Raw genomic sequence first — 23777 nt, forward strand, 5'->3', positions numbered from 1 at the left:
ATCGACGGTATAAGTGTTTTAGTGGTAGCAGCAAAGAAATTGCATAGAATGCATAGTCGAGTGCTGCCGACTAATTCGGCATAGAAGCAACCATGGTCACTTTTCAGTGTAGCTCGGGTGCCAAGCAGGACAGGAGCCAAATGGATGACCCACTTCTTCGTGGATTCATGCACTATATGGAGGTCTTGAAGGCAGGTGAAAGTGTCGAACAAGTTCTTTTAACCAGAGATGGTAAGCAGATATGTCCAAGAAGCTTCAGTAAGTTTGCAGAAGTGCCGAGTGCAATGCCAAACCTTGCTATCAATGTGGGCACGAAGCTGCTGCAATTGCGGGTGCCGAGATCGCAGATGCCCTTTCCGCTCTTGCTTTTTGAAGGCGAGGGCAGACGAGGTCAAATGCATTGTGTGAAAGTGAGCATCTGGGGGAGGCTTGCCTGGGGGCATGCGGTTATGCTGGATCTCGTAGGTTTATGCTGACACCTTTCAACTGCAAGGAGGTTGATTATTCTAGATGGTACAAGTTTGATGTCTTCACAGCAGTGATTGGTGAGCAATTCGACATCAATTACAGAAGGCTCTGGCTGCGACTTGAAAAATGCAGACTCGAAACATAGATTGAAATGCAATTGCCCTTGACAAGATTTTGTGACCTCCAAGATGTAGGAAATGCATTGACACTCATGGCACGATCAACAGGGTGCCAAGTGGCTCATTGCATGCACAAGTGCATTGTGGTCTGTGAAGACAGCAAATGGCAAGTGACGTACTGCAACAGTAAGTAAAACACGGCTGAAGACAATTTAACAGGGTTGTGTAGCATGGGGAAAGCATGTGGGTGGCACTGATTGTTGATCTACTGTAGCAAGACAGCACCAACAGCAGTGTTCGGAGTGTGTCAGGATGGCAGTGGGTGCACCCTGTTTACAGTGTCTGAGTAGGGTAGCGGCGGTGATGTCAGTCTTCACATTTGGGAATGCTTTGATGGCCTCCACAGTCCACTGACGCAATTACATATGCTTGGAGAAAAGCTGAGCATCTGTCACAGCCAGAAGTCATGTACAATAGGGAATAAATCGTTGGTAGAAATTGATGGACTTGAGCAATTGGCAAAGCTCGTTCATTGAGGTAAGTTCTCAAAGCAGGAGGAGGAGAAAAACTTTATCCCAGTAGGGAATGGTGCAGTGGCGGAGGGAGCAGAGGTGCCTACCCAGTGTAGGTCTCCGCTACCCTCTTGGCTCAATCCAGGATCTGGACCTGGACCTCGGACGCCGAGCTGCACATGGCAGCCTCCCACTTCTCCTTACTGCTAAATATACAAAAGAAATTTAGGCGGTTGGTGCTTAGCACACCCCTACATGACATGGTCCAGATTGGCTTTGATAGCAGAAAATACATAAGGGGGAGGGATATATTGCAGGGTGTATAAGATGGCAGAAAGAAGGGGTAGGGAACGTACAATCTTGTAACTGCCATCATAGTATGTTGTGGTATATGGTGTACTGAAGGCAGTAGTGACTTATGCCATGAAAGATCAAACGGTGATCCCTCGCATTGAAGGGCGCCATGTGGTCTGAGGCGTTCTCAGCGGACTGTGCTCGGCCCATCAATCCTCAAGCAATTCTGATTTGCTGGGGGTACAAAAAAGATTCAACGGAGATGAGAGTGCTGCAATTACGTCTAGAGCTTCTTGTAGTGCACCTTTGACTTGTCCATTTGAGCCTCCTTTCACCCATAAAGCGATTATCACCAGCACAGACGGCAAAGTTTAAGTCAGGGATACGTTGAATAGCGGTGGCATAGCCAGGTTGAATAGGTAGCATAGCCAGGTTAGAAAGGACGGGGGAAAGCACCAACCCGAGGTGTGCCAAAGCTGCCTAGTGTGTAAGGTGAAGTGTTCTGGTCTGAATGTTAATGTTGCTGTGTGGTCTGTGAAGAAGCTGCTAATGTAAGATCATTATAGAGCCATAAAAAGAGTGGTTGCAGCCAGCACATAGCTGAGTGGGCTATGTTATTGAATGTTCCATGTATGTCCAGACCAAGATTGTCTGAGTATCTTTGCTCTGGTTAGGAGTCATGATGAAGAGACAGCATTGCGTCTTGCACTGCGAGTGAGGTTCTAAAGCCAACCGTTTGTGGAGGCAGTAGCCCATTATCCTCCATGTGTCTCTGGAGGCTTGCAAGCATAACATGCTCCATAGCCTTTCCGAGGCACCATGTCAGGGAAATGGGCCTAGGATTTTTTATTTTGAGAACTTTGTTCAGTTTGGGCACAAATGACACTGGCGTCTTTCTACAAAGGTGGAAGGGTGCCCCTGTCCAAGTAGTGATTGAAGTACTCAGTCAATGCTTTAATCGAAATGGGGTAGATTTTTCAGCAGTGTTAACATGGTTGGGGCAGGGGGCCGACATTGTACAGTGCTGCGAGGGCACGCCTAACTTTTGCCTCCATATGTGGTGCATCTAATGACTCACTAGGTTCACCTGTACAGGTGGGCACAAAATCCTTGCGAAATTGGGGTAAGTGCAACGTATGAAGGTTATGAAAGGGTTGCCCTTAGTGGTCACTGTGTTCGTGTAAGTTTAGTGACGCTGTGGCAGTGTCATGTGTGAGAAGTGGTAAAGTTAACAGATGCCTAAGGAGTTGTCGCTTTCGCTTACTGCTGAGGTTGTCATGCATTCCTTCACGAATCTGGCCCCATTGTTGCGCCACTCAAGTCCTGTATTGCTCGATTTGTTGGTCCATTTTCGCCGTTCCAATGCAGTTTCCTGTTGCAATGCTGGCATTTCCATCGTCACGATTGTTACTTCCCACATATGCAGAAGCTTATAGTCAAGAGTAATTATCGGGGAACCAGGGTAGAGCTTTTGTGTGGATTTGGGCGGTGCTGTTCCGGGTCTCTCTAAACTTGTCCCAATTTGTGAGTGTTAGTGGTTGGGTGCAATGGGTCTGTGTTTCAGTTGCAGTGATGCTGATAATGTAATGACCGCTCCTAGGTTAGTTTGGGTGTTAGTCCAAACTGTTAGGGGAGCATTGTGAGTGAGATCGGGGGGCGAATCTTTGTTTACACTGTTCCCCGAACGAGTAGGCATCTCGGTCGTGTAGTGTAGAATGGTGTCTGGATGTGGGCCCTACCTTTCAGTGTAGATGTGGTGTAACCCCACGCTGGGTGGGAGGTGTTGAAACCCATTACTATGAGGACGGTGTATTTGCCTACCGAGGATGCAGCTTGCGAAAATGGGGTATCAAAGCAGTGGCTTTTGTGTTATGGTCTAATGTATACGTTAAGAACATATAAGAGTGGCAAGTTAAGTTTGAGTAGTAGTATTTGGAGAAAACCATGCTCAATGTTGATGTTGACAAATTTCGTGCATGTCACTGCGAGGTGCTTCCAAGTTAAGACGGCAGTGTTAGGTTTGTTAGCTGGGTTTTCATGCGTTCTATAGCTCGGCAGCTGTAAAACACCCTTTGTTTCTTGTAAAGCAATGACTGGGGAAGGGGTAGTCGAGATTTTATATACTGCAGGTTAGCCTTTCTTCAGCGAAACCCCCTGCAGTTCCGTTGCCATATGAAGAGTTCAATGCAGTTACAAGGTGCCATTTTCCGTAGGTGGATTTGGCTTGGGTTGGGCAAGCTGTGGATGGTTAGCGTGGACAGTGTCAATCGACTGCGTAACTCTACCTAAGGTTTGGGGCATAGGTAATATGGCTTGTTGTTTCGAGGCCACGGATTCGTGGAGCTTCTGCAAAGCTGTGGAAAAGGCATTAAAATTGTCTAGTTTATCCTCGAGTTTGCTTACTTTTTCTTCGACTTTGCCAACCCTCTGGTTTTTCTTGACTTGGTCTACTCTATCTTCGAATGACATTGTGGGAGCCAAGATTTCTCACTTTTGTGCAGGTGGGTAAGCGGGGTCCCTAGATATAGGGGTGGTTGAGGGAGAAGCTGGCGGTGAGAGTTGCTTGGGGGCGAGATTAGGATAGGTGTTCGTGGAAGCGGATGACTGTTTCAAGGACTGGAGGTGTAGACATAGTTTTGTATATTCCGCCCACAATTTAGTCATCTCATCCTGCATTCGTTTAGCTGCTTTTGAATGGAGCTTTCAGGAGAGGCTACATCAGCCCAGCTCATCCAGATTCCAGGCCCAGTCCAGGGTCTTGATGATTTTGCTTTGGCGTTGTCTTGAGACTGGGTGAGTGTCCTCTCAGGGTGTTCTTGGAAAATGTGCTTGATCCAAGGAAGGGGACTGCATCTGGCTCAAAAGGGAAAGATGTATGCTTTGGTTTGGGCTTCTAGTGCTCCGGGCACTGGGGTGAGCCGGTGGGTGATCATTATGCCACACCACACACTTAGGTTGGCAGTTGTGACCGAGTGGGGGGTTTGGAATTCCAGACATTGGGCACAAAGACTGAAGAGCACCTAAGCAGATGTCTGGCATGTGGCCAAGTTTGTGGTAGAGATTACATAGGAATATTACAAATGACCCCTCTGGAGGTATTCGATGAATTTATGCTATAGGTCACTACTTCATTGCTGCGCTCGTCCATCTTGATGGTTTTGATTAGATGGCATGCCTCGGTGCGTTTACAGTTTGATGTGCTCATGAGCAGAATTTTGCTCAGAGTTGATGCGATCATGTGGATTGTTTGCGCTGCCGCATGAAGGATTGCACGTGTGAGCTTCAGAAGTGAAATGTCAGCACAATTGAGGCCTCCATGTATTGCAGGTCTATTTTATAGTAATCGGCTGGCAGGTGAGGCGGTTTGGGGGCATTGCGGCAAGTCGATGGGAGGGTTCTCTGTGGCTGTTCTTTTGAACTTCTAACACCTGGCCTGTTTTCTTCGGGGATGAAGTGGGTTTTCTGCACCTGGCATAAACTTGACGCCAGCTGCCTTCACTGTCTTCGAGAATTTCGGCGGGAGGCAGCTCCTCTACCTCGAGGATGGGCATACCGGTAGGCCTAGCCGTTAGGCCCACCGAGAAATGGTGGATCGGTGCCAATAAGTCGATCTTCGTGGTCGAAACATGCTGAGCACTCACTTGAGATCACTTCGGATGATGTAGTTGATTCCGTAGGAAACTCCATATCCGTTTACGTGGCTACTGAAGGGCTCGTGCAGCCAAAAACGGGGGGTTTTGTCGGAGCGCTTGCAAAACGCGTCCGCTCCCGGTGGCGTCTACGGCGCGTCTCCAAGTTCTAGAAGATTCATGGTGAAATGCCATTTGCACTGGCATGCCCAAGGAACTCGGGGGTTTGGTCAACTGAACTTGCTCAGGCAGTGCCATGTCCATGCCGCAACACGTGCTACATCCATATGCAACAATCTTTGCTGCATAGGTCAGACTACAGTAAGCTTGCAAAGAGGGCTACAGATGCTCTGAGCAAGTTATATTTATAACACGATGACACTATAATAACAATTGTTGGAGTTTAACGTCCCAAAACCACGATTTGTATGTGAGACGCCATAGTGGACGGCTCCGGAAATTTCGACCACCTGGGGTTCTTTAACGTGTACCTAAATATAAGCAAACGGGTTACAAGCATTTTCGCCTCTATCGAAAATGCGGCCGCAGCGGCAACACCATAACACTACAACTGCTAATTTGGCGACAGCGGCTATCGCAGGAATTCGTTCATACCGGAGTTCACACGGAGACACGAGTGCACCACTTGTCATGCGCAAAGGGGAGAAATCATTCTCGATCGCCTTTGCACATTGAGCAAAAAAATGCTACACGACTGCGTCGTGCGCACGCGTAGCATACAGTGGCTGCCGAATCACGCTCCCAGGTGCAAAGCCACCAGCGTTTCGCTTTCAGAATTGAAGTTAAAATAACAAACAATACAATGTAAGGTGAAACACGAGGAATCGGGCAGCGCAGCATGCGCTTGGATTTGCCGTCACGACAACGCTTCTTCCAACGACGCCCATCGCGTTTTGAACAAAGGAAGATGCCGCCCCGAAACGTCGCTACCGAAACGCCACTCCCAAGATAGCCTGGTTCTGCCTCCTAACGCCATAATGCACATCCTGGGCGTGCACTCATCCGCAAAGCTCTTTGGAAAAGCTTGCTGCAGCATCGCCCACTTACCAGACACACGGGGATGAGCACACTTGTGCATAGCACATTCTCGCGCCACACCTGATCATGCCGCATCCCAAGTCGGCGTTGCGGCGGCCACCCTCTCCACAAAACAGCAGCGCCAAAAATTGTAATCCTCAAGCACAACTGTCGCTTTTCGTTCGCATGCTTCGGTGGATGACCCTACAGAAAAATGCAGGCACATGTTTCTGGAGACTTACCTGCGCAAGCGTCCAACGCGCACAAGCACCAGATGAAAACTGAGAAAAGCCCCCCAACGCCAGAGAACATGTACGCGCGCGCACCGCGTTTATGGCAGTACCTGATTGGTGCAATTCCTTATTTCTGATTGGTCCACAACGCTAGATGGTCCAAGAAATGGGTGCGAAAAACCTACAGAACAGAAGCAAATGTAGTACATTTCGTGATTGCTAGAAATTACAAATTGGGAGAGTTCTACACGTATGTATATCGGACGAAAAAAAAAAATACATGCACACATGTAACACCCGAGATCTCCGCCCGAGATTGCATGGTCGTTTCGAGATGCATGCGCAGTGCGCTTCCTCGCACTTGGTTCGCGTGGGCTCCGATCGAGAGATCATGATATTGACTCCCGCCTTTTACTTGACCTTCCTGAATACGTATAATCAGGTACAATCGCCTCGGTCGTACGTTTTAATACTTTGATTGCATTCGGCACGGCGCTGGGGTAACCTTCCTCCAAGATCACAGCAGGCGAGCGATACACAGCCGATTGCGATCAAGCCGAAGCCGCATGCGCGCGCGCTTTTTTCCTTAAAAACGCGGGAGGCGTTGTGGTACGAAGTCTAGGCACGGTTATCAAAATTATCGCCAGTAACATGAACGGAGACACGATTGCCGCGGAGACCAACAGTGCCGACGTCAAGGAAAAGACGTATGTTTCGCCGGTACCTATCGCATCACTATCGCTCTCGACGAAGCAGCGTTGTCCTTATCTTTCGCTCCCGTTCAATTGTTTTCAGGCTGATTGTAAATGCGGTACGAAGAGATCATTATCCGTGCAAGCACGGACAATACTCGGACTGCATGCGATACGAAATACTCCAATAAACAATCGCGGCGCGCCGAAACGACAGAGGCGCGCGGCATGTTTCGCTGTTCCGGTTTTTGGTCCGTGCTTATTGATAAACTGCTTACCTGCATTATGGTAGTGGTGAAACTACATGCATAGTACGAGCTGAAAGCTTCGGCGCCGATAGACGTCAACAAATAGGAAGAGTTGTTATCATAGGCACTTGCATACATGGCATACGCTAGCGGGCTTATGGAATGCCTACGCTAGAACTTGCATTTAGGTAGGAGAAGAAACTTTGTTTTTGCAAGAGTATACACTTAATGTGGCGCAACTAACGATATTTATATCTATGATACAGTGTGTCAAGTATAACCGTGCTTAAAAATGGGGTAGAGGGATGGGCAACCAACATTTGCACCTTGTTTTTATGTGTGTGCGCTTGTGTATCGTTGGTCACCTTACAAGAAGAGTAAACAATTAAAGCCCCCACTTCACCCTTACAGAGCACCGATAACTTTATAGCCCTACTGAGCTATATTGTGTAATATCTTGTACTGAGCTTGGACTGAGAAGGATCAATGCACATTGAAAGTGATTCAGCTGAAGCTGTCTTTTTAGTCACTATTATCTCGTTTGCATGAATGGCATGACAGTGCTAATGAAGTTCAACATTTTACAGCCACGATGAATACCAATATCTCAACCTCTTGAGGGATATCTTGAAAAATGGAAAGCGCAAAAACGACAGGACTGGAACAGGGACGCTGTCGGTGTTTGGCCGACAGTGCAGGTATTCTCTTGCAGATGGTATGTCCTTCACAGCTGTTAGCAAAAGCTGCCTGCACGCCAGATGTCTACTATACAGTCATTTTTCTTGTTCGTAATGCAAGTCTTACTTATTTTCTCTGACTGTTGGCTGCAGTTTCCTAGCATTAGGACACACTTGCACTTGCAGAATAGAGAAATTATTTTTTTTAGGGATACATCTCAAGCATGTTATACTTTTTTGGTTGAATGGGGCCTGTGTTGCAGATTAAGGGTAAAAGCTTTTGCTCACTGTCTTTGCAAAATGTAAATAGTGGTTTTGCCTCAGCCATCGTAAAAATGCCGAAATCAGAATATCTATTAGTTTAATCAACTTTAAAAAGATGCTTCCCTTTTCAACAGCCGCAACGCGTATTTTGGCAGTGCACATTGACATGGTGTGCTGTTCACCTCAATTGACTGAGCATTAAATTGGTTTTCTGCCTTTCTATTTGGCTAATTGAATGCATACAATACATGCTTGCTTAGAAAGCGGACAAAAAATGTCAAAAGGGCTTCAAGTGATGCCAGTCACACCCAACCAATTATGCACATTTCCTTTTGTGTTCTGTAGTTAAACTTTTCTGCTGCTGTAGTTGAAACAAACTCAAATCTATGGGTGCTCTATGCTAGTTCAAACTGAAGCAGCTTTCATTTTTGCAGCTCTTGCTTTCAGTATTTCTTTCTTGCTACTCCTGTGAATTATCGATAGCACTTTGTAGCTGAGATCTAGTAAACATACTTAATTTGCTGGATGTGTTTAGTGGCAACAAACCTTCTCCCTGAAATAAAATTTGATCTCTGTTGGGCGTGCATGCCTCTTCGGAATGAAAGCTTCTAATATTCGTTCAGAAAAACGCTGGTTTCATTACTTCGCATATTATTGGATCACTGTAGAAGCGATGTACATGAGGTGATTATTTTTTGCCCGTTGTATTTCAACATTTAAGTTGGATAACTTTTTATTATCTCCATGTCTTTGTACAAGGTCCAGCTCAATCTAATGCTTTCTTTTTCATTAGCATAGAGCACTCATATGAAGTGAGTGCTTTATGCACTCACTTGAGACAAAGCTTTTATTGTAGTCATGCTGGTGCCTAGAGTGTTCTCAGCTTTCCCCAGGGCCAATACAGTTTTGGCAGTGCTATCGATGTCACATGATAAGTTTACAAATTAAAACAACATGCAGGAACTTCCACCTGTGCAGACTTATGTGCAAAGAAAAATTGCCAACAATGTCATAAGCCATAACAATGACCTTTATAGCAGTTAAGAGGACAAAGCTGCTGTCAGTAATACTGAAGGCTGTCCAAAATCTACGGTTGAGGAACTTCCACAAGCATTGAACGTTGTCCTCAAAGCTGTTGAGATTGTATTGCAAACTTGGTTGGATTGTGCAGGCTTTAAGCCCAGTGCACGCGTGAAAGCTGCTTTTGTCCAGCTATGGGTAGGACCACACGAAGGATATAAGAAATGGCTGCTTTCATACCAGACAAGATATATTAATTCCATTTCATATGGCACAATTTTGCAGGTAAAACATCAACAGCACAGCAGATAGGCTGTCAGTGCTTTTGTGTGTGCAAATTTTAAATGTTCAGAGGTGCTCGCCTTCTTGTGTGCTCAAGGTGAACTAGAAGGCAATAACGTTGCAGCCTGTTAAACATTGCACAACAGCCAGCATTTGCATTCATTGCTTTGAATGGGTAATGTGTTGAAACATTAAAAAAAGGAGGCAGCTTAATACTTATTTTACTGTTGCTCAAGCAAACTGAATTGAGCTTCTCAGATCAATTTATTGTTCCATTAGGTGCCTTACAAGAGCAACAGCTGCAGCAGCTGTTATCTGTCTTTGTTGACAAAGAATGTACATCCTGCAGGTGCAGTTACCGTAGTTCCATTAAGCACAGTAGAAAAATCGCTCCACTTATAATGAGCCATTATCTAAAATGCATAAGCAAAATAAAAGCTAAAGGTGGGAGCCAACAGATCGAAACACAATGTGCTATTGAGGTTGTGTGAACGGGAATAGGGGCCTCACACAAGATGGCTGACATTTCTATAGGTGGACCTATCTTTGCCAAAGGCACCTTGTCATCATTGGCGTGTTAGTTTTAAAAGGGCTTATCCCCTCACGTCAGGTCCATGACTAACCCCTTTTACGCTCTATACAACCTCTATAGCATATAAGTAAAACAAGGCACATAAATGATGCACAAGTAAAATAAGACGTACAGCAAAGTGCAGAGATTCTATAACTGTCTTGTCACATTGTTCTTAGTAGAAAAACTCCTCTTCCCAAGGCACAATGCCACTGCTCACCACCAAACGAGTATTCTGGCGTGGAGTGGTTGAGGAGTTGCTCTGGTTTCTGAGGGGGTCGACAGATGCCAACGAACTTGCAAATAATGGTGTGCACATTTGGGACGGCAATGGGTCCAGGCAGTTCTTGGACAGCCTTGGATTCACTGAGCGAGAGGAAGGTATGTTTGGCAACATTCTGAATGCAAAGCATTGAAAGCCTCATTGTCTGTGTTGTCAGTTGTCACTAGCAAATATTACAGGAGGATATATATAGTAAATGTAGGTAGTGTATAAATGAATCGTAATGGTATATAAGTAAAAGTTGTGATTGAATTAGTAATCACTTAGTAATCAAGAGTAATTTTTGTACAGATAAACAGTTGCAACTTATGGGTGAAAGGTGTATGTAGGAGACAGTGGTTATGGTGAATGTTTTAAGTTAATTAGTAAGAAGTATTAACTAAAGAAATTCATTGAGGACAAAGTTGTGATGCATCAAATGAAAGCATAAAGAGAGTGGGTGAAGGCAGTGTGATTTTGAATTTGATAATTACCCAAAACTCTGCCCCCTCATAGAAATAAATAAGTAAAAAAAAAGAATGCAGTTTTCTGTGTTATTCGCACACAGGACATCCAACCCAGAAGCCCAACACTTTTTCTTACACATTTTTTTCCCTTGTCTTTATGCATGTCAGCAGTGTGAACAGCACCTTCAAGAACCTTCCACTTCCGCACTAACATGTTGATACACTTGACACATTTTCATTTCACTCTGGGCACATAGGCCCCACTAGCTCAATGCTGCACCCTTTTCTTGCGCTATGACAATTTATGCAACACTTTGCATTATGCCAATCTCATAGAAATGTGTCTGCCATTTTTTTGTTTCAATGTCAGTTTTTTCTTTAACATAGCAAATTTTGTGAAGACCAGTGCTGTTTGCGTCTTTCAATGTCGTCCTCGTTCCTTGCGCTGTGAAACACCGAATTGCGAAGATCTGTTCTCCGGTTGCCTAGCAAGAACATCCTCACAGTTCACATTTATCTGAGAAGGGAAGAATAACAGCTAAAGCTACAGTACTTTTTTGTTTTTAAGTTGGCTATGAGTGTAGGTCAGTCTCCTAAGTTCAGAGCCTCATTCTTGCAAAAAAAAAAATCTTTGATTAGGTCAGCTCCTATATTCTCTATTCTTAGAATAATTTATTACTTGAACATGGCATGCCTCCAGTATGATGATATTCACGTGAATCTACATTCTGGAATTGGAAATGGCGCAAACATCTGAGCTCAGTATGATATGACTAACAGGTGCTTTCCTGGTAGGAGGCCCGGTAGTCAAGATTTGTAGATCCGACAGAGGTTGGTGTAGCCTGACTTAATTTTGTGCTAATCACAGCTTATAAGTCTGCCTCATTTTTTTTTGATAATCCTCAACCTCCCACTTTTGGAACTTTTTTTTTGCTGAAACTTTACCTACAGATAATAATTGTTGGGGTTTAACGTCCCAAAACCAACGTACAGATAACTAAATACATCAATTTGTAAAGTTAAAATGTGATTTTTGTTTTGTATTGTACGTGTAAGCTATGACTAACAGGAATTATAGTGACATTTGTTATGTCATAGGTGACCTTGGCCCAGTATATGGATTTCAGTGGAGGCATTTTGGTGCTCCATACAGAGACATGAGAACTGACTATGGAACAGAAGGTGTAGACCAGATTACAAATCTTATCAACACCATCAAGAATAATCCGGACGATCGCAGGATGATTCTTTGTTCATGGAACCCAGCAGGTAATATTCCTTCTGCAAAGAACTTAGATGGTGCGAGTCTACACCACGCGGCAATGGGAACTGTAAATGTAGACCAATTGTGCCTTGTCAGGCTAAGAACTTTGTGCTTTGGAAATTGACATGCGCTTACAGAGCATGAGACCAACATACTGCCTTTTAACTTGGCAAGCTGTGTGACTCTAATGTCTTTTTTATTTATCGACAGATTTGAGCAAAATGGCACTGCCTCCATGCCACTGCCTAGCACAGTTCTATGTCTACGAGGATGAGCTGTCTTGTCAACTCTACCAGCGTTCAGCCGACGTGGTATGTGCACTGTCCATGTGCCCTCTGTTTACTGCAACTTACTGTGCTTGAAATTAGGTTTACCTTGTGTCCATCCCATACAGCCGTCGAATTCGTTTGACAATGACTCCAGTCGTCATCGACGAGACACAGTGCTGATCTTTGTTGTTGTCAGGGCTCACCGTCGCATCCGTACAGATTTGTCATTGTCAGAGTGTGAATAGTGTGAATAAAAGATGAATTTGTGGTTCCACTAGGATTTGAGCTTATGCCAGAGGGACAAATGTGCCTTCGGAAGCCAAGCATGCTAACCATGGAGCTATTGCTCATCAACACCTCTGGGCAATTACTGCAAGGGGTTATGTCTAGTAAACACACTCCGAGGCCAGTGGTGACTACACATGCTTTTCAGAGGTCATAACAAAGCATTGCTGTACTATGGAAGCTTTTGATTGGATAACATGAAAATTCTGTGCACGACGGCTGTGTGTCGGCTTGCAATTCCTCATTGACGTGTTTGTGAAAACAGCATCAGTGGCTTAAAAGAGCCTTGCAGTGATAATAAAAAGCCTTGAATTTGGCCCTTACAAATGTAATTACACATTAAAATGAACATGAAGGTAGTAGACGTCATGCGCACCCATATCTAAAGATTTGCCAATGGCAACACAGTTTATGGAATACATCACAGCCATGCGTGGCGTCACTTTTTGAAGACTGTTAGAAAAACAAAGTGACAAAATAACTTGCAAATCGGCTTATTGCCGCAAAATTAACTGTGGCTACATTATACCATGTCTGCACTGCAGTTGAACAGCTTCAAATCAAGAATCGTACGAGTATATGGGAGTCAGACACACCAATGTTCTTTCAGCCATTCTCAGTCGGAGTGACCAAAATTCTGCTAAGGTAGGCTTACTTGGTCTCGTCAAGATTCTACTTCGCCCTGCGCTCGGCGATGCTCATTTGGACTTAGTCTCATTAGTATTATACTGAGCCATCCTCATTCCTACTTGCCAAAATTCAACTTGCCCACTTTCACTAATAAATGCCAAAACTCTACAAAGCCAGGCCGGTGGACCTTTATTATTAACAAACAAAAGCAATATATATGGTGGAGTGAATGTGGAGGATAGAGCCCCAGGATGAATCAGAGTTTTCTCGCAAAGAATGGTCAAATGATCAGCCTGCTGAGCAATGGTTCACCCATTTGAATCATGCGAGGCTCTTTGGACACATTTATAAACTTACAATGCGACGGATCCTTTACACTTGGCCAATTTTATAGGTTGCAGTTGCAGACAACTACTCATGCTTGCTCATTTGTTGCCACCCCAGACACTGACATGGCTGGGTAAGGTAGCCTAAAGGAAAATATAGCTTTCAGTAAGAAACATGGTAGTCTACTTGTTGAACATTGACACTGTGCTGCAAGCTAGCGATACTTTCTGTGGTCTTTCCCTCTCAGGGCTTGGGTGTGCCATTCAACATTGCTAGCTACGCCTTGTTGACGCACATGATGGCCAAGGTGACTGGGAAGCGGGCCAGTGAGTTCGTGCACACACTCGGTGATACACACATCTATCTCAACCACGTTGACGCTCTGAAGAAACAGGTAAGGCCTGGACAGTGTCTAAAGTTTCCTCAACATATGTGCTTTGATGAGTATCGTAATATGGAAGGATACTTATTAGTCACCTTGAAGGGAGCGCTTTGTCTCCAGTTCTTTTGTTGCTGGGTGCACCAGTGTTTAAATGCCACTGGCAGCCCTCCTTGTTACTTGGTTCAGCAGTTATGCATAGTAGTAGTATATTGCAGTTATTTATAGATATCTGAATTTTGTGTACATCGAGCCACGCTATACTCAGTGCAATACAGCTAATTTTTGTCTGAAATTTACAGCTCGAACGAGAACCACGACCTTTCCCGAAACTTGTGATCAAGCGTGACATTAAAGGCATCTTTGACTTCAAGTCTTCGGATTTTGAGCTCTGCGACTACAACCCCCACCCAGCTATCAAGATGGAGATGTCAGTGTAGAGTTTGCTGTATTAGCTCTGATTTTGGAGCGACGCTCGGTTTATTTTGTTGTGGGGAAATTTTTTCGTTACTTTTTAACCTTGTTAATTTCTTTGAGATACATAGCTGCAATCTGTGGCCAGCATTTAAAACTGGCATGGTGTGCGTTTGCGCATTTCAGCATGTTATACATCAGATATGGCATTTTTTGTTCATTGTGTTCTGTTAGCATTATCAGGGCATTGTGATATTAGTATTTATTCAAGAAAGACAGTTAAACTTACTGAAGCAGGTTCAAAAAGTGAAGAAAATGACAAGGGCTAGTGCTGCTTGAGTCAGAATTTACTTTTTCAGTAAGCTTAGCAATGGCAGTATTGTTCAACATGGACCAATAAATTTTAAGCGCACAACCAGATGAGGTCAGAAAAGAACACGTAATACACACGAGCGCCTGTGTGTCTTATGGGTTCTTTTCTGTCATCTGCTTGTGCGCTTAAAATTTATTGGTCATGTCTTACCAGCATGCCCAAACTGCCACGATTGTGTCCAACATGGAGACATTCAGGACATTAACTTTTTCTGTGCTATGTATGCAGATCCTCATTCATGTCTCTCTTTCATTTTCTGTTTTGAGTTCTTCATTACAAGTGAACACAATTTTCATATCAGTAAATAACCAAGCATTGCGGTTTTGTTGTGACAGAATTGGGGATTGTCAACTCTGCTGTTATGTGTAAAGGCTCCCGCATTGTCACACCACCCTGCATTTATTTTTGCTTGCCATGTGTTCATACTGTAACAGATTTTCATTAACTTTGACAAAAATAGTGGAGTTGGTGGAATGTTCTGCGCGTTGAATTAAAGAGAAGCAGAAAAAAAAAATTCCAAAACACACTTTTTTTATGGCAGTAGTATTCTGCTATGGCCCCAAATATAACACATACAAAGTTTTTGTTGTTACAAAGTGTGTAACAATGCGAACCAAAATCTGATGTACCTCCGGTATTGTAAGCAAAATGTGACATGCCTTCTTCGACCAGGGTCTAAAGTAAGGAGGCTCCGTTGCACTGGTTCCTCTGGTAAAACTTGCTGGCCTGGTAAACAGCAGTACACACACATGCACATGCTTTTTGTAGCGTTATCTACACTGGCCTAGCCGATCCAGTTTCGCGTGCCTCCTCAAGAGCCGTGCTGCGCATGCACGAGGATCAGTGATGTCACGCAGCTGGCGCACTGGAGCCGGCACCTCCCGTGCACTCCGCCGCCGCCGCGCGCGACTCGCCGTCGCCGGTCTGCGCATTCCAGAGACAGTGACGTCGTAGCCATGGCAGATGCACTGACGCCAGCGCAGCTATTTGCCTTTGCTGTGCAGTCGCCGTCTGACACTACGCTGGAGCAGCTTGATAGCGCCTCTGACTGGCGTTTGCCAGTGTGGTATAGCCATGGAGAAGGATAGCGCAAATGCTGCTCAACGGCACAGAAGAGCAGAGAAGCTTAACTCATCGGATCCCGAAGTAGTTACCTGGCAATTAGCGGTTGAGCGTAGGAAGAATGAACAGAAGGCTAACGGGCTGCGGAGACACGAAAAGCTAAGAATAATCAGCTGAACCCTTGCTAACGCTATGTATATCCTGGTATAGCCGAACTAAGCCACTGCTACATATTTTTTCTCCATGCTCACACAAAGATACATACATGCAGGCCACGTATGCATGCATGGGCCCTTGAGCAAAAGGAGACTTTAGGCGCTACTTCCGATTCTTGCAGTCAGAAAAACACCCAATCTACCGAGTTTACTTGCCCAGGCGGCTTTTCGCAGCTACGTGTCATGAGAGGTCATCCTCTTTATGGGCCACAAAATCAGTATTCTGTGTATATTGAAGTACTCTGCAGCCGTAGCTACTGGGGACAGCGGCCTTGCCAAGATTATGCACTTTGCCATTTTGTCGCCACGTCACCAGCCAATCTGAAAGGTAATTTTCCTCTATAAAAAAATGTGCTGGCACCTGTACTTACAGTACTGATTTTGCATTAACCGTCTCCTACTACAATTCTGTCTGGATTTATAACAAGAACCAGTGCTCCCTGTGCTGCATACGCAAGACTCTGGTGCACTGAAAACATGATAGCCTATGTTGATGTTGGCTTTGACCATAAAATGACTTCCAATACAATTATGTTTTCACGATAAAAACAGCGTGTTGTCATTGCCAATCTAAGCAAGAACTTATGTTGACTACAAAAAAATGCCTGTGACGCCGACCATGTTAACATGTTTTTTATTTCATACTAGATTGTAAGGTGCCAGGTGGTTTTCAACCCATTTTATTGAATAAGTGCATGTTGACGCAAGGAAATTCAGAAGTTATGGTATGCTGTTTCCACTGTGGAACTCTTCCAGGGGTAGGCTAAAGATGAGTGCTTTCAGCAGGGTACATATTTGCAAGTTTTAGCAATCTGCGACAGATTTGCTTTAGTAAGCTTCACTGCAACATGGTCATGTGGTGTGGTGAAGGATATAAAAAGAGATCTGTAATACAGTAAGGTGTACTACCAGGTGCCTTTCATATGTCTGTTATTCTCCTCAAATCTGAAATATTTAAGTTTGACTGTGCCACAGTGCTAGTGGTGATATAATTTTCTTATTAACAGCTTTTAAATGGCACCTTAGCAGATGGCGTGTGCTTTTGGTGATTGTCAGCTGTCGGACTAATCTTAGCACAATTCTCCAGAGTATGTAGTTTGACGGTACCAACAAAGAAACACGAACAGCAGGACAAGGCAACCTTTATCCCTGCCCAGAAAGAAAAATTACTGGTTTCCTCAGAGATTTTCAGTGCACAACACATGCTGCCAAATTCTAAATGTCTTGCCCAAGGGTCATGCCCGCTCCCAACTTAATTTCAACTTCCTAGGGTCTGCATGATTTCCTGTGAGCAGCGCGATTTTTTTTTCAGGTTTTATATCAAAATCATCTGTTCATGTAAATTTTCTTCAAAACATCCACTCATTCCAAAGAAAGGATTTCGCACAGCGGCCACCAGTTATCCACACTACCTGAAACTGCTTCTTGTTCCACCAAAAGTTTTCCTGCTGTTACACAGTCTACTATGTTATTGCTTTTGTGCATCGCTTGCATTTATGTATTAAACTTGCATTTATTCTTTTACGAATGTACCGCTAAAATGTTGGCTTGTTCAACCCACCATGTCATGACACTATTAGTGAATATTAGCCGTTCGAGATAAGTACCATGTCGGAGTGTGATAGCAACAGCATGCACTTATTCTACTTTTCAGTATTAAACACCAAAGAAAAAATAAAGCAACTTGAGCTCAGTGTTTGTGTTTGCGTGCAGAAGTGGCTCAAATGAAACATGTTGAAAAAAATGCCTCGTCAGTGTCTAAATGTGGCTGAAGTGCATAGCACAGCCACACAGAGCATGCAGTTTCAAGTTGGAACACCTGGTGAAGAAAATGTGGCACTTCCTCGCCCGTAATGTCATCCGCTATAATTTTGGGTATGTATCGAAGTTCACTCGCTTATTTAAAATGTCAAGCATTATTTCGAAATTCGGCTGTCATAAAATGTAGGTAGGTATACACCCGGCATGGTCAAATAGATGTTTTCGAGCACACTACATATAGCAGAACAATGCTTAAAACCACCACAAACTTTTTTACACATCTCTTCCTCTGGTGGAGAAAATGTTACATGCAGAAATTTGCAGGACTGTATTGTGTGCCTGTAGGATGCAATGTAGTTTTTTTACCATTTAAATTGACTAGGTGCAAATGGGCACTCCAAATCAGTATTGCAGCAAAATGTGGGTTTGCTGTTGGGTTAATTGGTGCGTAGGTGGGTGCGGGGGCCTGCAAACCTTTCATGCGGGCACTCGGTAGTGCTTGGAGTCCCTTCTTCGCAAAGGCAGTGAGGCTGTGGCAGGCTCTTTCAATGTCTTCCCACGAACTTCGACCACAACTGTAGCATTCCACCTGTGAAATTTCTAGCCCTTCCTCGACTATTTATCACATATGTGACATTGTACCGACTTATTTGCATCCTCTACTTTTTCAGCACTTTGTCCATTCCTTCTGCCTTTTTTCCATTCATCTCAACTTCCCCCCTTTCACTAAAGGAATTGTGAACTCCATGGTGTGGGCGTCAAGCTTCATGCATCTCCCTAGCTCCTTCACTGTTAAAATAAATACCAAGTAGTGAGACCTTTTCATATGTAAGCACTGCTTGTCTAAGCCAGTGTCTTGATGTGTGTCCCGGTATTTTGGTCTTATTGTCGGTGTATTTATTATTACTCGGTCTTTGTGGCCCGTAAATGAATGGCTTCCGGCCTACAGAAGACACTATCGCCGCTTCTTCTTGCATCGAGACATGTTGCCGCTGAAGCTCCTTTTCACATTCTTGCACTGTGCTGCGGTTATTTGCATGCACTCAGTGCTTTTGTGGCCGGACTGCTTGCAAGCGAAGCAGGTAACGCCTTTCGACTGGCAGTCGTGGCCAGGCGGGAGGCACCGGTCGCACACTGTACAGTGCTCGTTTGCCCGTTTCACACACACCGCGCAGAGTTCGCAGTGCCTGTACGGACCACCATCTTTAGACGGACAGTCGTTGCACACAGCGCAGTGCTTGTTGTGATGACCTACCCATCGGTCGCACGGTGCACAAAACGTGTACCCGCCGCTCTCTGGTAGCGGTATCTGTCCCAGAGGCACGTCGGTAAAGATTCGCACGGGCGAACCCTTGGCCCTCTTGCCGCCGCTGGTGAAATCTGCGTGGTTCTCGTAGTCGACGGCGTAGTCGAGCATGCGCAATCGAGGCAGGGCCGCCACGATGCGTTTCTCGTTGAAGTACGGAAAGAACCAGAACACTTTGAGCTCGCAGTCCAGAGTGGCCGCCTGCTCGGCGAACTTTTCCAGCGTCCTCGCGACGGCATCCACTAGGCCGCCGAACGGAGGATCTACTACGATTGCGCAGCGACTGCCGGTGAGCAGCCTGTCCCTGACCACCGTCTCCGACTGCTCACCGCGAAAGTGAAAATTGTTGAACATATTGAACCAGCAGAACTCGTCGGGTCCGTAGAACTGCTCGTACACCTGCTCTATGTCCAGAAGCAAGGATTTCACCTGGGGTTCGTTCCTGAAATGTTCGTGCAGAGTTGGCGTCCCCACACAGAGGACGCGATCGAAGCCTAATCGCGCTATCGTGTCGACGACGAAGCGCGCGCTGGAGTCGGAGAAGAAGTACTGAGCCTTTGTGGTGTTGCTGACGTCGGCGTGCAAGAGACGGCTGGGTCGCCTCAGGTCATCGTCCGAAACTGGGTTCTTGAACGAGTGCTCCGAGTGGCGCTTCTTTACGTCCTTCTTCAACAGCAGCGTGCGGCAACAGAAATATCGCTCGCGCGGCTCGCGTTTGAGCAGCTCCAGATATTTGTCGTGCAGTTGACTGTGCGTCAAGTCGGGCAACACACGCCGCTTTACTGCGTCCCACTTGGAGTTGCTGCAGCGCGAAGCCTCCTCTTTCCACAGGAAGAACGGGCAGTCTTTGCGTCGGCGACACGCGGAGCAGGCGTAGAAAGGGCGCCCGTCATTCTTACCGGAAATTCCTAGTCGTCTAAAAAGCAGCCCGGGTCCGTGCTCGCAGCAGGGCACGTTGTCGGAATCGTCGCGCAGCAATTCGACGCAGCTCGTTGCGAAGTTCATTGCAAGGTACTGTACGTCACGATGGCGAGATGCCTTCAGCACTTCCACGTACCATCGAACCTACGTGATCGCATGAAACGAAACATAACGCGTCTTGGTCGTTTTCACATCACACACATTTAGACACACACGATTCCAAGCACAAAACTCACTAGTTCGGCTCAATCACCTTCATCACGAAATTGCAAACCGAACCACGCGGCCATATTATTCGGTCATGTTTTATCGTATAGCTGCTAGTTTCGAAGTCAAAACGGCAGTGTTCTTTGCGTTTAGAATGCTAGTGTACTTCACAAATTACATCTTAAAATATTATATCTACGCATAATGTTACTTTTTGAATTCCGGTGTTGCGTAATAGTAGTGGCTAGGTGATGCGCTAATGCGTCTATGAACGTTCACCGCACTCCCGAGTTCATGCATAGCCTCCTATATGGTTCATGGCTTCTACGGCGCACGTATAGCTCACGGGCTAAAGTAGTCGCGTTGACGATTATTTTAACAGCTCCGACGATGGCTTCGTTTTTCGGTTTAGACAAGATTCAGCGGCTCTCGGCCATCATCAAGCACAACGGTGGCATAATGAGGTCCGCGTTCAAGCTCTGGAGGTAAGGCGCAGTTGCTTTGAAGATGCTCTCGTCTGACTCGGTGTGCACGAAGGTCAAAAACGCAAGTTTCGTTTGCGCCGATTGCTGATTTAACCATCGGCGTTCACTCAAGTTGCGGAATTTCCCCCTGTGCACTGATGATTGTAGTGCTAATGTGTTTTTGAAAGAAATCACGGTTGTGAAACGGACTGCCTGTCTGCTTTTGATAGCACCTTGCGCTCGTGCTTGCACCAGATGCTGCATGTTGATTGTAGTCGCCGAACCAGTACAAACCGTTAATGCAGTCACAATGGCCCACTGTATTTTTCACCGCGAGTGTAGGGGGGTTAAGTTCCTTTTAAGTCGCAAGCGTGGATCTCCGGCATTTAATGATCAAACAAGTTTTAGAGGCATTTGCGCTCCTAGTATCAGATCGTGTCGTGGCTGTAGCGTTGTTGTACGCCATCCCAGATATTACTCCATCCCAGTTTATTAGGCACGCTATTTCTTTGTAGAACGCGTCTGTGACAGTCGTGAATGTTTCTATTCCTGCGTACGTCGCTTCGTAACAGCCTGATCTCTCATGGTCTAAGAGTGCAAAAGAACAGAGACGGCACACAAGAACGCTTTTTTTTTAGGTCTTAAGTGATCACGTATATACGCCGGCTAGGCCCCTCGGAAGGAACTTTTATACCTAATTTACTTGGAACTGATGTAGAAATACCGTGACTGAAACAGGGACATGGTTTATTGCGTGGTGTGCAGACACTGGCACAATGCACGACCAAGGTTTCATTGTACACCGTAACGAGCCAGCTTTATGTACCCTACGCTATCACCGTGCGGGTCGATTATCGTTTATTTCAATAGCTGAGAATTGTACATTTTGCCATACCACACCTTGCCAATCGTTTGGTCCCATCGAACCATAGAATAGCGCTTGTTCTGTGGCAGTTGTTTTTTGGTGTAGGTCTAGTCGTGATGTTTCACCCCAAGCTGTAAATATAAACCGACTAGCCCTCATCAAGCAGTTACCCTTGTTTCCTTTTTAACACTACCAGGATGGATGAACTACGAATGGGCACTCTTGTTGGCGTTGACAAGTACGGGAACAAGTACTACGAGGACGACAGGTTTTTCTTTGGTGGGCATCGCTTGCATGGACGTTTACGTGGTCATCAACGTTTTCTTGAAGCAAAAACCCCATTCACTCCTGCTTTACAGGGCGCAACCGCTGGGTGGAGTATGCCGACTACTACTACTTTGACTACGATGGTAGCCAGGTGCCAAGCGAGTGGTAAGAACACACCAACTGGCTCACTCAAAGTATGGGGATGTGTTTTGGCATCCTTCTTTAGTGGGTCGTCAGTTCTGCATCATCAGCCTTCGGTAGTGCCAAGTCAAGCCTAGCCAAACAGGTTGAACAACCTTTGCTGTGGCAGCATTTCATTGCCAACCTTTGCAGAATATGCAGGCATTAAAGGGACCTCTCTCTTCACCCGGAACCGTCAAAAATTTCAAGTTAGCACTAGAACTTGCAAAGTGCTGGAAGGCTGTGCACTACTGTGGCGGCAGTTACGGTGCTTTTCCGCGTTTAGCTTAATTAATTCGCTCATGTCTAATACAGGTGTCACACGGTGCGATTTTGATTGCACTCGAGCCCAAGTGGACTTGAGTTTTTCAATTTTGATTGACTTATTTGTGCAAGGTGAAGAGAGAGCATTATTAGGTAGTACAGTGGACTTTCGATAAACAGAAATCTCTTTAAATGGAATGGCTACGTTACAGTTGCCTCCGATACGATTGGTTTCATACATTAATTCCACACCCATGTTCATCTCTCAGTACACGGAAATCGTTTAACGGAACATATTTCCCTGGTCCCTTCAGGTTCCGTTTAACGAGTCTGCTGTAGTATTACCGTTGGCATGCTGGCAAGACTGGCTGATGTTTGTGAAGGCTCGGGAGGTGTTTGCCAGTGTTGGTTATTTCCTTCCTGCAGGCATGGCTGGCTACACTACATGACCGACTTGCCACCCACCAAGAATCCTCCTCCGCAGTACAAGTGGCTTGCCCCACACACAGAGAACATGACGGGCACCAAGGACGCCTACATGCCCTACAGCACCGTGCTCCCCAAAATTCACTCGTGGGTGCCGCCTAAGACTGCCAGGAAATGAACACCCTCGAAAAAAAGCATTGTAGACCTGTGCTGTTGTAGGTGTATCGATTGCTGCTGTCGATCACTCTTGACTGTACATACGATAATTAGGTCAATAAATGAACTAACACTATTGCACGGAGTACCATCGCATGCTTCTTGAAGCAACCACACATCAAGGATAAGTTGCTTTGGAGCACGGATAAAGAAACGTTGGCAACAGCAGCGCCACTGTGTCATCAGTCTGGCACTTGAAAATGCCGAGATGATCGTGTCCAGAAGTTTTTATTTTTTTTAAAAGTAATGAAAACTCTAAGGAGTTTATTATGGAATGTTTTCAGTGGACACACAACAAACTAATATGTCAGGGAAAAAACATACAAGCACCTTTTTTGTGTTCTTTGCAACACTTGCACAGCAGTTTAATTTTGAGCTCATTCTGTGTTCGCAGTTCTTTTTCAGTGCCACACCACAGCACCGGGCTACGCGTCAGCATAGCTGCAAGTTTCTAATAAAACGTTCAAGTGTACAAGATGAAGTGAGCCCATGCGTGCTTAGAACACGCGACCGTAATCATCCTATGCTACAAGCTTGGCTTCAGTGAACAAGTATGGCTTCCCCAAGAACCTTGGTTGCAGGAAATGACAGTGGACCTACTAGCAATTCTCTCGTACAGTGCATTTATTTGTGATGTAGGGATGAAATGGTGCTAACTTCCTGCAACTAAGTTAAACACTCTCCACCAAAGAAGTGTTCAGTTGAAAACAAAATCAAGTAAAACAGATAATATCTGGGGTTTAACGTCCCAAAACCACGATATGATTATGAGAAATGCCGTACTGGAGGGCTCCGGAAATTTCGACCATCTGGGGTTCTTTAACATGCACCTAAATCTAAGTACATGGGCCTCAAACGTTTTCGCCTCCATCGAAAATGCAGCCGCCACGGCCGGGATTCGATCCC

At 45.4% G+C, this 23777-nt stretch overlaps 4 protein-coding genes across 6 annotated transcripts in view; 2 read left to right on the forward strand and 2 right to left on the reverse strand.

The window, feature by feature from the left end:
* The window catches only part of LOC119396054 (uncharacterized), a 35500-nt gene extending 29177 nt beyond the window's left edge, over nt 1-6323 (reverse strand). Inside the window, exon 1 of the mRNA XM_037663109.2 lies at nt 6303-6323. The gene's annotated coding sequence lies outside the window, so the exon portion shown is untranslated. The remainder of the gene's footprint in view (nt 1-6302) is intronic.
* A 529-nt stretch (nt 6324-6852) lies between these two features.
* On the forward strand, nt 6853-14395 carry LOC119396056 (thymidylate synthase). Of its 2 annotated transcripts, none has more exons than XM_037663111.2 (7): nt 6853-7000; nt 7821-7948; nt 10249-10428; nt 11875-12045; nt 12251-12351; nt 13799-13945; nt 14233-14395. In XM_037663111.2, exons 1-7 carry the CDS (start codon nt 6945-6947, stop codon nt 14368-14370), a joined length of 921 nt encoding a protein of 306 aa, XP_037519039.1. In that variant the 5' UTR covers nt 6853-6944; the 3' UTR covers nt 14371-14395. The 2 variants fall into 2 exon arrangements, with proteins under 2 accessions (XP_037519039.1, XP_037519041.1); XM_037663113.2 differs by having other exon boundaries at nt 6883-7013.
* A 698-nt stretch (nt 14396-15093) lies between these two features.
* On the reverse strand, nt 15094-20280 carry LOC119396055 (rRNA N6-adenosine-methyltransferase ZCCHC4). The gene has a single exon (XM_037663110.2). It carries the CDS (start codon nt 20064-20066, stop codon nt 18711-18713), a length of 1356 nt encoding a protein of 451 aa, XP_037519038.1. The 5' UTR covers nt 20067-20280; the 3' UTR covers nt 15094-18710.
* Nucleotides 20281-20508: 228 nt separating this feature from the next.
* LOC119396057 (probable NADH dehydrogenase [ubiquinone] 1 alpha subcomplex subunit 12) lies at nt 20509-22945 on the forward strand. 2 transcript variants are annotated; one of them, XM_037663114.2, is made up of 4 exons: nt 20509-20674; nt 21715-21797; nt 21878-21950; nt 22656-22945. In XM_037663114.2, the coding sequence occupies exons 1-4, from the start codon at nt 20580-20582 to the stop codon at nt 22831-22833; spliced, it is 429 nt and encodes a 142-aa protein (XP_037519042.2). In that variant the 5' UTR covers nt 20509-20579; the 3' UTR covers nt 22834-22945. The 2 variants fall into 2 exon arrangements, with proteins under 2 accessions (XP_037519042.2, XP_049272850.1); XM_049416893.1 differs by having other exon boundaries at nt 20536-20668; nt 21709-21797.
* The last annotated feature ends 832 nt before the right edge of the window (nt 22946-23777 follow it).

The sequence above is a fragment of the Rhipicephalus sanguineus genome, chromosome 6, assembly GCF_013339695.2.
Source record: "Rhipicephalus sanguineus isolate Rsan-2018 chromosome 6, BIME_Rsan_1.4, whole genome shotgun sequence".
Lineage (NCBI taxonomy): Eukaryota > Metazoa > Arthropoda > Arachnida > Ixodida > Ixodidae > Rhipicephalus > Rhipicephalus sanguineus.

What these genes read in the sequence shown, in the direction of transcription:
- LOC119396055 (XM_037663110.2), bottom strand. Translation starts at nt 20,066, where the DNA reads ATGAACTTCGCAACGAGCTGCGTCGAATTGCTGCGCGACGATTCCGAC.
- LOC119396056 (XM_037663111.2), top strand. Translation starts at nt 6,945, where the DNA reads ATGAACGGAGACACGATTGCCGCGGAGACCAACAGTGCCGACGTCAAG. An exon ending in GCCGACGTCAAGGAAAAGAC is followed by an intron (nt 7,001 to 7,820) that starts GTATGTTTCGCC and finishes AACATTTTACAG; the next exon opens with CCACGATGAATACCAATATC. An exon ending in ATTCACTGAGCGAGAGGAAG is followed by an intron (nt 10,429 to 11,874) that starts GTATGTTTGGCA and finishes GTTATGTCATAG; the next exon opens with GTGACCTTGGCCCAGTATAT.
- LOC119396057 (XM_037663114.2), top strand. Translation starts at nt 20,580, where the DNA reads ATGGCTTCGTTTTTCGGTTTAGACAAGATTCAGCGGCTCTCGGCCATC. An exon ending in GGACGACAGGTTTTTCTTTG is followed by an intron (nt 21,798 to 21,877) that starts GTGGGCATCGCT and finishes CCTGCTTTACAG; the next exon opens with GGCGCAACCGCTGGGTGGAG. An exon ending in AGCCAGGTGCCAAGCGAGTG is followed by an intron (nt 21,951 to 22,655) that starts GTAAGAACACAC and finishes TCCTTCCTGCAG; the next exon opens with GCATGGCTGGCTACACTACA.